Source organism: Lathyrus oleraceus, chromosome 1 (genome assembly GCF_024323335.1).
Source record: "Lathyrus oleraceus cultivar Zhongwan6 chromosome 1, CAAS_Psat_ZW6_1.0, whole genome shotgun sequence".
In the NCBI taxonomy this organism is placed as follows: Eukaryota; Viridiplantae; Streptophyta; class Magnoliopsida; order Fabales; family Fabaceae; genus Lathyrus; species Lathyrus oleraceus.
In genome coordinates this window covers 4,457,485-4,470,743 of record NC_066579.1, presented here as the reverse complement: position 1 = coordinate 4,470,743, position 13,259 = coordinate 4,457,485, and the positions used below count along the sequence as shown (strand labels likewise).

Genomic DNA, 13,259 nt, shown 5'->3' with positions numbered 1-13,259 from the left:
TGAAGTCTAAAAAGCTCACTCCTCGCTTCATTGGTCCGTATCAAATCTTAGAACGAGTTGGAAAAGTTGCTTATCGGGTGGCATTACCACCTAATCTTTCGAATTTGCATGATGTATTCCATGTGTCGCAGCTTCGGAAGTATATCTCAGATCCGTCTCATGTGGTTAGTATGGATGATGTGCAAGTGCGAGATAATTTAACAGTAGAGACAAAGCCTGTACGAGTTGAAGATCGTGAAACAAAGACTCTTCGAGGAAAAGAGATTGTGTTGGTTAAAGTCGTTTGGTTGGGAGCTGCGGGCGAAAGCATGACATGGGAACTTGAGAGTCGGATGAAGGAGTCTTATCCGGAGTTATTTGCTTGAGGTATGTTTTCGAGGACGAAAACTCTTTTAGTAGGGGAGAGTTGTAACACCCCGAATTAAATAAGAGGATTATTTAAATTAAGTTAATAATATATGTAATAATTTAATTAAATAAATTGAATTATTGGATTATTATTATTATTAATATTATTTGGAATAATTAGTGGAAAATATATAAGTTGGATTGTGGAAAAAGGGTTTCATTGTTGGTAAAGAGTTTTCACGTGAAACAGAGCAAACGGCTGAAAGGTGAAAAGTGGAGAAAGGGCAAAGAGGGAGAGCTAGAGAGCAACGGTCGAAGAACGGAAAAGCTTGAAGCTCAGAGATTGCCGGATTATATCAGGTAAGGGGGGTTTATCATCGTTTAATGGGTATTATAGATTAACATGTCATGGGTAGTGATAAGCCGTTAAATTGACCCTAATTGGGATTGTTGGTGCTGAAAATTGTGATGAATAAGTTGTGTTAAACCTGAAATTAAATCGGTAATTGGATGAGTAGTGTTTTCCCGAACGTGTAGCTTTTTACGGAAATTGAATCGGAGGTCCGGAAGTCCTCCAACAGCGGAAAATGCGGAAACTCTGCATTCTGCCTTGTGTTAGCGCAGGAACTGCTGTTTTGTCTGCGTTAACCGGTTAACCCAGGGCGTTAACCGGTTAACACTGTTGTATTTTGTGAAAATGTGCTGTTTTGCCTGCGTTAACCGGTTAACCCAGGGCGTTAACCGGTTAACATTGTTGCGTTTTGCCAGAAAATGTATTTTTACCTGCGTTAACCGGTTAACCCAGGGCGTTAACCGGTTAACACTGTTGGAAATCAGAAAAATTGATATTTTCATGTTGTGAACCTAATTGGCGATTGGTTTAGTATAATTACTTGTGATGAGTAATTTTGTTGGATTGATGTTATAAAATGTTGATCCAAATATGTTGATAAGTTGTATTAAAGTTGTTGAAAATATTGAGTTGTAGGCTTGATGAGCCAAAGTTGATTATTAGTTGATTTTTGTTGAAAACGTTGTTGTGTTGATATTATTATTATGTTGTTGACAGTTTAAAGTCGTGTATGCCATGTACATTCATATGCATTAAGTCGGAGCTTTGCTCACACCACGTTGGCCTGGATTGGCAAAATTTTAAGTTGAAAGTTGAAGGCTTATGCCTTGATGCCCACTAAAATGGCAATGATTTAAGTTGGGAGTTTACTCCGAATGGTACCACATGCATGACGAGTCGAGTCTCATTTGAGTTGTATTTGATGTTGTCATTGAGTATGATAATGAGTTGATAACTGCCGTTGCTGTATGTGTAATCTGATCTGGGTGATGAAACGTGTTAAATTACTTAGCATTACATGATGAATTATAATGCTTATTACATTGATTGAGAAACTCACCCTTACAGTTATTTTTCAGGTAACGAGCAATGAGTTGAGTAGAAGCTAATGCTTGGAGTCTAGTGTAGTCACTTTAGTGGGTCATGCTCTGATAGATGTAACATCGGGACGGGATGTTTTAATTGTTTATTGTCGGTTGTTGAACTATTTTTCATGTAATATGTTATACATTTTAATTGGTTGACATAAATTCTATCCGCTGCGTATTTATGGAATGTTTTATGGTTGATATAATAAAAGAGCATGACAGATGTTATTTTCGAAGATGTGACACCCTTGAATTGTGTATTTACTCTGATATATATATATATATTTGTTGTTGTTATTTTAATTAAATATTTGGGGTATTTTAGAAGGGTGTTACATGAAGCACTATTGTCCGCTTGTCACATAATGAACATGATTCCTTTAAAAACAACTGGTATTTCTCCATATGAGAAATGGAAAGGAAGACCACCAAGTATTGGTTATTTCAGAGTGTGGGGGTGTGTAGCTTATTACAAGAACATGGATCCCAAAAGGACAAAATTGGATCCTCGAGGAATCAGATGTGCCTTCATAGGATATGCACCAAATAGCAAAGCATACAGACTTCTAAATCTAGAGTCTAATGTAATTGTTGAATCCAGAGATGTGGAATTCTTTGAAAATCTCATCACAAAGGATAAGGGACCTGAAAATCCCACAATTGAAGAATCTCGTGACAAAGATTCGACACGAATTGTTGAAACACAATCAGAACCAAGAAGAAGCAAAAGGGCACGAAAAACTAAGGATCTAGGACCAGATGAAATCAATTCCCAACTCATTTCTCTTTATTTAGTTGAAGGAAATAGCAAGAATTATGTTCATAAAATTCCTATTATTCTTCAAGTAGAAGATGATCCTAAAACATACAAGGAAGCAGTGGCTTCTAGGGACGCTTATTTTTGGAAAGATGCTATCTAAGATGAAATGGATTCAATTATGTCAAATCATACTTAGGAACTAGTTGATCTTCCGAAGGGATCAAGGCCCATTGGATGCAAGTGGGTGTTTAGAAAAAAGTATCATAGTAACGGTACATTAAACACCTACAAGGCTAGACTAGTAGCAAAAGGATTTAGACAAAGGAAAGGTGTCGATTAGTTTGACACATATGCACCGGTAGCAAAAACTACGACAATTAGAATCCTGTTTGCACTAGCTTCCTTGAATAACCTTATTGTTCATCAAATGGATGTTAAAACAGCATTCCTAAACAGAGATCTCGATGAGGAGATCTACATGGAGCAACCGGAAGGCTTCATGCTTCCTGGAAATGAACAAAAGGTATGCAAACTTATTAAATCTCTATACGGTTTAAAACAGGCACCAAAATAATTGCATCAAAAATTTGACACCGCCATAATTTCAAATGGGTTTGTTCCAAACTCTTGTGACAAATGCTTGTACACAAAGGTGCGCGGAAGTGTTGTGATATTTCTATGTATATATGTTGATGACATGTTGATTATCAGCAATGAAATGAATGGAATATTAGAAACAAGAATTTTTTTACTTCCACATTCAAGATGAAAGATCTTGGACTAGTTGACACTATACTAGGGATCAAAGTAAAACAAAATAGTGGGGGTTATGAACTTAATCAAACACATTATATTGAGAAAATGTTGGAAAAGTTCAAACACCTAAACTTTAAGGAAGTAAACACTCCATTCGATCCTAGTGTCAAACTTCAAAAGAACAATGGGAGAACCGTGGCACAACTGGAATATGCAAGTGCAATTGGATGTCTAATGTACTTAATGCAATGCACCAAAGTTGTAACACCCCGATAAAAATAAGATAATTATTTAATTTAAGTTAATATTATATTTATTAATTTAATTAAATAATTGGAATTATTGGATTATTATTATTATTATTATTGGAATAATATAATTTGGAGTTGGTATATAAGTTGGAAATAAGAAAAAGAGTCCCATTTGGTAAAGGAAGGGTTTCACGTGAAAAACAGAGAAGCGGCTGAAAAGAGGAAAAGGGCAAAGAGACAGAGCAAGAGGAAGAAGGTTGGAGAAGAGAAAAACTTGAAGCTTAAAGATTCGCCGGATTAACTCAGGTAAGGGGGGTTTATCGTCGTTTAATGGGTATTATGGGTTAATATGTAATGGGTAGTGATGAACCGTTGATTTGACCCTAATTGGAATGTTGAATGCTGAAAAATTGTGTTGGATAATTTGTGTTAAAACTGAAATTGAATCTGTAATTGGATGGGTAGTGATTTTCCGAAAACGTAGCTTCTTACGGAATTGGAATCGGAGGTCCGGAAGTCCTCCAACGGCGGAAAATGCGGAGAATTCTGCATTCTGCTTCGTGTTAGCGCAGGAACAGCTTTCTGTCTTGCGTTAACCGGTTAACCCAGGGTGTTAACCGGTTAACACTGTTATGAATTGTGAAAAATTGTTGTTTCGTCTGCGTTAACCGGTTAACCCAGGGTGTTAACCGGTTAACACTGTTGTGATTTGTGAAAATTACTGTTCTGTTTGCGTTAACCGGTTAACCCAGGGCGTTAACCGGTTAATACTGTTGAGTTTTGCCAGAAAGCGTGTTCTGTCCTGCGTTAACCGGTTAACCCAGGGCGTTAACCGGTTAACACTGTTGGAAATTGGAAAAATTTATATTTTAATGTTGTGAACATAATTGGGAATTGGCCTATATCGGTGTGATATATAGTAGGGATTATTTCCCGTTGTTTTGAGTAGGATAGGTGTTAGTAGAGTGTGCTAATACTGTGACTGAATTATTTGGCATGACATAATATGATTATGTGATAAATATGCTGATGATGTGTGAAAATATGCATAATGTTGTGAATGTATATATTATGTATGTAATTGTGGATGAACTGTTTTATGGCTTAGAGTGTGAGCATATGTCCATTGTGGATTGTTGTTGATGTTGCATGCTAGGTGATTTGGCATAGCATAATGTGGCCTTTATGGTGGTAGCTAATTCCCATGGTGAGGAATTAGTGATGTTAGTCATTTTGGACTGTTGTTGATGTTTGCATGCTAGGTGATTAGCGTGCATAGCATGGCCCTTGGGGTGGTAGCTAATTCCCATGGTGAGGAATTAGTGATGTGAGTCACTAGGTCTCAAATGAGTGGGACTAGTGAGCTTGGTAGCCGTACCTGGATTTGGTCGGTGAAGTTGAACTATATGTTCACGAATAGTCGGTACCGCATGCATGGAGTCTCATTGCATAATGTATGTATGGCGTATAATATGAATGGATGTATTCCAATATTATACGTGTGTTTTGTGTTGGTGTTGAGTATGAATTGAGATTATACGTATGCTTTATGTTGGTGTTGAGTATGATGTTTGAGTTGATGTGCCGTTACTGAATGTGTGTTATGATTAGGGTGATGAAATGTGTTAAATTACTTAACATTGCATGATATTTTATAATGCTTATTATATCGATTGAGGAACTCACCCTTACAACTATTTTTCAGGTAACGAGCAGTGATTGAGTAGGAGCTAGTGCTTGGAGTCTAGTGTAGTTCCTTAGTGGGTCATGCTCTGGTAGATGTAACATCGGGATGGGATGTTTTAAATGTTTTATTGTTGGTTGTGAACCAGTTTACATGTAATATGCTACATGTTTTGCATGATTGATTAAATCTCTATCCGCTGCGTATTGTGCAAATGCTTTATGTTTTGAATTAATAAAAGAGCATGACAGTTATCATGGTGAATGGTGTGAAGTAATTGTGTGACACCCTTAATTGCATATTTACTCTGATTGATATATGTTGTTATTTTAATTAAACTTTTGGGGTTTTTTTAGAAGGGTGTTACACCAAACCTGACATAGCTTTTGCAGTTAGTAAGATGAGTAGATTTACTAGCAATCCAAATGATGAACATTGGAAGGCCATAACTAGGATTTTCGGATATTTGTTAAAGACCAAAAATCTTGGCCTTCATTATGGTAAGTTTCCTGCCATACTAGAAGGATATACCGACGCAAGTTGGATATCAAGTGTTGGAGATTATAAATCTACAACTGGGTGGATATTCACATTAGCTGGAGGTGCGATTTCTTGGAAACGCAAGAAACAAACATGCATTACTCTCTCAACCATGGAATCAGAGTTTGTGGCTCTTGCGTCTGCTGGACAAGAAGCAGAATGGTTGAGGGACCTCTTATTGGAGGTTCCGTTAGCTAAAGACAATGTTGCAAAAGTATTGATACATTATGATAGTCAAGCCACTCTGGCTAGAGCGTTCAGTGAAGTGTATAATGGAAAGTCTAGACACATAGGTCTTAGACACTCTCTCGTGAGAAAAATGATAAAGGATGGGATCATTTCACTAACATATATACAAACAAGCTATAATTTGGCTGATCCATTTACTAAACCACTGGCCAAAGATTTAGTAAAGACTACCTCGAAAGGTATGGGATTAAAACTCCTTGAATAAGGGTTCCGACAATGATAACAACCCAATTTGAAGTTAACACATCTTAACCTAAGATTCAATGGGTAACAATAAGTCATTGATTCAGAAGGTTATGCAACATTCCGCGATAATGTTGACGATTACAAACTGAGGGTTGAGTTTTCAAAGAAACTCTTAATGAAGTTCTATATCAAGGAGGATACGTATCTCAAGAAATAGATACGAATTGAACTTCACCTATATGAACTTCAAGATGGTGCCGTTTTAAGGTGAGAGTTGGAGTTTCTCTCATGAAAAGTTCATGAAAACAGGAAAAGCACATGGTCATAAATAGTGTTAGGCGAGATATGTAGACGAAGAACCTCTAAAAGTGTGTGTATAGCAACGCCGGTCTGATCACATGGGATAATGGTTCAAAGCATAGCTACCTAACGTTCCGATTAGGCTTTGCGTTGTCTTTACTAAGGTTAAGTTCAAATCGAAAGATACCTAACTGTATTACCACTTTTGCTTTCTATATTCTGGAATTGTATTTGTCATTATTAGAATAAGTGGGGGATTGTTGTAATTTATTAAATACAAGTGTGTTCCAAAATGACAAATGGTGGAAGTGAGTTAATGCTAATAAATGCATGAGATAACTCTTCATGAATTTTGAATTTTGAATTTTGAATTTTGAATTCGGAGATTGTAACTCTTCATGAGATGTTGCAAAAGCGAAACCATGCAACTGTTGGTGAAACATGCTGCATGCCAACCATTATGATTATTGGAAAAGGACATTGTTTCACCAAGGGTCGCTACCTTGTGAAACAATATCAACATGGCCTATAAAAGCATAAATCCGGATTCAGAATAAAACACACAAAATCCGAAAATCCTCTAAATAATTCCAGACGCTCTTCGCTGCATTCGGGTTTTCGCCGGTCTTGCGCAAACTCGATAAGGCTGAATTATTCTGGGTATTCCTGCATCAGAACTCTAAGACAATCGAGAGTGCTTGAAACACTATAAGGAAAGTGTTGCGTTCACGATTCAAGCCTGGATCCCTTTAATCTTTCCGAAATTTCTAACATATGTGTGGTTACTAACTAGAAGTTAGTTGATTAGTTAGTAATATGATCCTATATAAATGATTTAGCATGTGTTTGTATTAACAACCAAGTATATCATTTGGAAATAAACTCTCAATCGACTCTAATTTAATTTTAATCCTCACTAATTTCATTTATTCTCTTTATGTTCATTATGCTCATTATTCAATCAAAAGATAAATCAGATGAAGGTGACATATGAAGGATTAAGGTTAATAGTGATATTCGATGAAGGACATATTAGTAATCATTGGTTCAAGATCAGTCGATCCTGATTTCAATATGAGCTTGTAATCTGGATGGTTTGATTTGAATTTAACCGTAACCGATGCGCTGTGTGTGGATTTGCTAACAACCACCTATCCATCCAAATCCTTTGTTTTCTTGGTTGTATGGTTGCAATCAAATAAAACTCATTGAAACAAGGATCATCCGATAACTTGTCTTCAAATAGCAGGATCTAAGATCTTGGCAGGGCTATATCCATTATGAATACATGATAAAATGAATCAAAACATGCCATGGCTCGAGAATTTAAAGTTTTCAATAGCAGAGTTATGTATTGCATTCGCTATACAGAAACAGTTTAAATGTCAAGGGATTGAATCACAAAGCATCTTCATGATCATTGAACTTGGCACTTATTCCTTCCTTCTCTGTATAACAGTGACATATTAAACATTGGGATACAGACATTTATGCTGTCTTAGAGGTGAGTGGCTGCTCTCTGCTCTCGAAAGGGTAAATTGCTCAAGTAAAAAGGAAATTGATTTCAATAAATATGCATCATTTGCACAAAATGAATGGCAAAAGTTCAATTCATCAATATTGAAAAACCAAAAACTACAAACTAAAATTGTGTACACACACATATGTTCACAGTTGTTTTCCATCAATCAGCTAATAGCCTGCCCTTGAACCCCTTGAACCCATTGAACAATGTTCCCAGTCTGAAAATTTGGCCCATTGTCATAACTCAATATTGACAGCTTTCTACAGTTGAATAATCATTTACGTTATCGGAAGGTAGGACAGCACTTTGTTATTTGATTTGCAGACAGACAAGAGAACATAGCTGCTATAATAAAGTCAAGGATGATCAATCGAAAGCTTCTGAAAATTCTGCACGAACTGATCAGAGGTCAAACTTGCAAACAATGAAAGTTCCATTATTAAGTCCCCTGCGATTAGTTTTCTGGTTCATGCTCCTGATAGGGGGAAACAAATAGAAAATGAGCAGTCGTGCTTAGCACCAATTCATTATTAAAAGTTGATCTCACACACATGGTTTTCTTAAAAAAAGTGCCCTTCCATTATTTCTTCTATGACAGATAGATATTGTTTCATTATCGACAACATTAGATTTAGATGAACAACAAATACTTTGCATGTTAAACCCTCCTGACAGCTTCTTGTTCCCAGATTTACCCAATTATAACACATAAATACTCTATATTGAACCTCAATTTCAATCATAAGGCAAATATTCATAACAACATCAGCAACAAACCTGTTATATCCATACCTTATCAAGAACATGAGTCCGGGATAGTGAACTAAGCTGGCTACTTTCCATATTTGCAAGTAACTGAACTACAGTCTTCAGTTGTGGAACACTACAAAAAATTTCAACTCACATCAGCCATTTTAAGAAAATGACATATCATACGCTGATACAAAATTAAAAGAAAAAACTGCAGCACCTTCCAATCAGTTTTGTGAGATAGCAGCTATAGCTTAGCAGAATTTAGTATAGTGTTTTCAAATACCAAAATATAGAGGTGTTATAGTCTTATAGTTTAACACAATCCAAACAAACCGTTATCTTCCGTGATCCGCAACTAACAACACTGCTTCCCGTCGGCAGCCACAATACAATACATATTCAAGATGAACATAACAATTTTAGCACTAAATTAAAGCCCATTCATAATCATAACCTCTATAGCCCCGAACTTCTGAAAAAAGATGTGTATGTGTGTGTCGGTGTCCAAAACCGACACCACACTTATGATTGCATTTAATTTATTCATTTTTTCAAATTATTACCAGTGTTGAAGTGTCAATGTCGGTGTCGTGTTTCTAGTGTTCGTGCTTCATAGATCATAACACTTCAACTGCAGCTTCGGTTCAAAATATGCATATATATGATGAATCATTAATCAATTAGAGAAGAAAAAGATTCTAACTTTTGTAATCCATTTTCCATATGTGCATCCAAAGAAGATATTACCCGAGGCAACTGCTCTAAAACCTGTGCAACAAAACATACACTTTACACAGACTTAAAACATTTTCTCAAATTCACAACCACCATACACTAATCTAATTACCTGTTCTGTGTTCTTGATAGTGGAAACCTTTGCCAATAGGTTCTTGGGAAGCTTAACAAGTTTAGCCTACAAAATACTCAAAACTCAAAACCCTAAAACCAAACAGCAACTATATCACCAACCACATGTGCTAATAGGATCACACCAAACATCAATTTTCAGTTAAAATCCATTGGAAACAGAATCAATTTCTCTTTCTGTTAATTTTGAATGAAATTGAGGAAGAGAAGAAAGTACCTGAGAAGGAGAAGACTGTTGCATGAGGTGAAGAAGGTTTGATGTGGATTGCACCGTCTGCGATATTTGTTCGGCTACTACGGCCTTTGCCGAGCCATCGCCGCCGCGGGCTTCGCCTTGCGTCGCCATAGGTCGCCACAACGGCCTTCTTCTGTTTGCGGTTGGATCTTGTCGTCGTCGTTCCATTTTTTCATTCCTTTTATTTCTCACTGCTGCTATTTACTTTTTTTTACTGCTCACACTGTAATTGTATATTTTTTCATTCCTTTTATTTTGTTTTTACCTTTCAAAAAGAAAAAAAGAACTTAATCCAACTAGATGATTCAATATGTTGAACCTTGCTTTACTTAGTAAATTGAAAAAGGAGAAAATCTTTCTTCATACCTTATAAATTTGAGGATGCATTTGGTTTTAAAAGATTCTTTTATAAAATCAAATAAATATTTATTTTTATAAAATCAAATAAATTGTGTGACATTCAATTAAAACAATTTATTCATTATGTTTGTGACGACAAAAATTCTACAAATTTGATTTTACTTATTCTTATTTTTTTCTCGATTCAACATAATAATATTTGACTAAAAAATGATATTTATGACATGCGTCATAACCTTTTTGTTGCAAGAGTCTAGTGAATTTGGAGAAAAAAGGTTTTTTCTCCTCTTCTTGACTATGTGTTTTATATCATGGGTTTTGATGATCTTTTTTCTAAAACCAATTTTACACTTGTTGTTAAACCCCATCCACCCATGAATCTTCGCCAATCGTACCGCCACTTTCACCAACCGTTACCCGCCTCTGAAGTCTTTTGCCTAAGCCCTTAGGGGTGTTTGCGACATACCGATTTCTCAACTTCCCCATCCGGTCATCAAAGGAGACCGCCCCTCAATCACTATCCCAGAAGAGGAATATTTAGCGGGGCTCAATGAATGTAAGAACAACCTCCATGAACAGGTTCTTTAGCCTAAAGGTTCTTCACCTCTTATAGTTGTAGCGCTTTGTTCAAAACTCTCTCAAATTTGGTCTGATATAAAAAATTAGGGAGTTTTGTCACTTGGAAAGGGGTATTATGAGTTCACCTTTTCAAATGTTGAAGACATGAGAGGAGTTAGAGCTTGTAGGTGTTTAATTGGTTGCATTATATGGTAAAACACTAGCTGGATTCTAATGTCTTGACTGATGTCATGACATGGTGTGTATGTGTGACTGCATTGTAGGTTAGAATATCTAACTGTACTCTAATGTCTTGACTGATGTCATGACTCACTGAGTAGTTACTGCAGGATTAGCTAATACAGGATTTATTGAATGTCAAACTGGATGTTGTGACATTCATCCCTGTCAGCAGATACTAAGAAATAGAACAGCTGGTGTTCTGTTAGAACTTAGTATCTATTTCCAGTCTGGTTATCAAGGAAATACCAGACCTGGCATAAGGCCTACTGACTGAATGTCAAACTGGATGTTATGACATTCATCATGGACAGCATATACTGAACAATAGACAGAGTGGTGTTCTGCTATACTTCAGCATGTTTCTTAGTCTGTTCGTCAAGAGGATAACAGAACTGACTTAAGGCCAAATGTGTAAATGTCAATTTGGATACTTTGACATTTATTAATGTAAGTTGTTACTGTAGTATGGTCTCTTTGGTCATATACAGGTCAGCAAAATTGTACAGTCTGTTTTCTGGAAAAACAGACTTAGCATATGATCCTTGATGTCAAGCTGAATGTCGTGACATTCATTCCTGACAGCATATGCTATATTATAGGTTGTTCAGTTTTCTGTTTCAGCTTTTTCTCAGGCTATTCTTCAGGGATTCAACAGCTGAGAGAAAATCCAGGAAATTAACAACCAAGCTACATTTAATGAACCTAACAAATAGCCTATTTTTTAGTAACCTAGATGTGGAATTTAGGGGAACTCGCGTGACCTTAAATTCAGGAGAATACAAGTGCAAAGGCCCAAAGTACTGCAATATAAAAGGAAGTCGTTCCTTCATTCAGAACTGGGGATTTTGAGGCGTGAAGATTTAGTGTGTCCATCATACTTCACTGCTGTATTTTTGTGAGTCTTGTATTAGACATATCTTGTAAGCCAAGCCATTATCACGTAGATGATTGCTTTGGCATAGGGTGTTCATTGAGTTGTAAGTGTTGTGTCGCTCAAAGCTTTTAAGCGTGAGTGCTGTGTATCTTGATTAAAGCTGTTAAGCACAATCAAGAATTGTTTGAAGTGTGACTTCAAAATTGTCTTTAATATTGATTAAAGGTAGTAATCACTGAGGTGATTGAGGGGGAGTGAGTAGGAACTCTGATCTTAGAGTAAGATTGAAATTGCATTGGGTAGGGATTAAGTGACGAGTTGTAAACGGGTGAGTTTAGCTTTGAATTAATACTACTGATAGTGGATTTCCTCCCTGGCTTGGTAGCCCCCAGATGTAGGTCATGTTGGACTGAACTGGGTAAACAATTACTTGTGTTATTTACTGCACTTACTTTTAAGTTCTGCATAATTCTTGTCTGTGCAGAATTGGATGTCATAACAACCCGTGTGACATCTAAAGTCTGATAACTAGAATTTCAATTGGTATCAGAGCAGGCACCCTGCCTGTTAATATCTGGGTGAGATCTAGGGAAGTTACTTTCTAGTACCATGGACAAGGATATAGGACACTCAAATAGACCACCCATGTTGGATGGCTCTAACTATGATGACTGGAAGCCTCGTATGATAGCCTTCTTAAGGTCTCTAGATAGCAAAGTCTGGAGAGCTGTCAACAAAGGATGGGAACATCCAACAAAGACAGGTGAAGATGGAGTCAGTGTGCAGATTCCTGAAGAAGAGTGGGACAAGGAGCAAGAGGCATTAGCTCTTGGAAATTCCAAGGCCTTGAATGCATTGTTCAATGGAATCAGTAAGAACATCTTCAGACTGGTGCACCACTGTGAACTAGCTAAGGAAGTTTGGGATACCCTCAAGGTAACTCATGAAGGTACTTCCAAGGTAAAGATGTCCAAACTTCAAATGCTGACCACCAAGTTTGAAAATCTGAGGATGAAAGAGGATGAGACTATTCATGACTTTCACATGAATATTCTTGAAATTGCAAACACCTCTGGTGGACTAGGTGAGAAAATGGCTGAAGAGAAACTTGTAAGAAAGATTCTCAGGTCCTTACCTAAGAGATTTGCTATGAAGGTCACAGCCATAGAGGGGGCGCAGGACATCTGCAATATGAAGGTGGATGAACTAATTGGCTCTCTCCAAACCTTTGAAATGGGCTTGGGTGAGAATGCTGAAAAGAAGAACAAAAGTGTAGCTTTTGTATCTAATGCTGAAGAGGAGTCAGAAGCAGGATACACTGGAGGTGATG

The 13,259-nt window shown here is 36.8% G+C and overlaps 1 protein-coding gene across 1 annotated transcript; it reads right to left on the bottom strand.

The window, feature by feature from the left end:
• Positions 1–8,061: 8,061 nt before the first annotated feature.
• On the bottom strand, positions 8,062–10,220 carry LOC127118760 (tobamovirus multiplication protein 2B). Its single transcript, XM_051049048.1, has 5 exons — positions 9,877–10,220; positions 9,640–9,705; positions 9,496–9,560; positions 8,832–8,922; positions 8,062–8,514 (listed from the first exon to the last, which is right to left on the bottom strand). The coding sequence occupies exons 1-5, from the start codon at positions 10,060–10,062 to the stop codon at positions 8,494–8,496; spliced, it is 429 nt and encodes a 142-aa protein (XP_050905005.1). The 5' UTR covers positions 10,063–10,220; the 3' UTR covers positions 8,062–8,493.
• Positions 10,221–13,259: the final 3,039 nt, after the last annotated feature.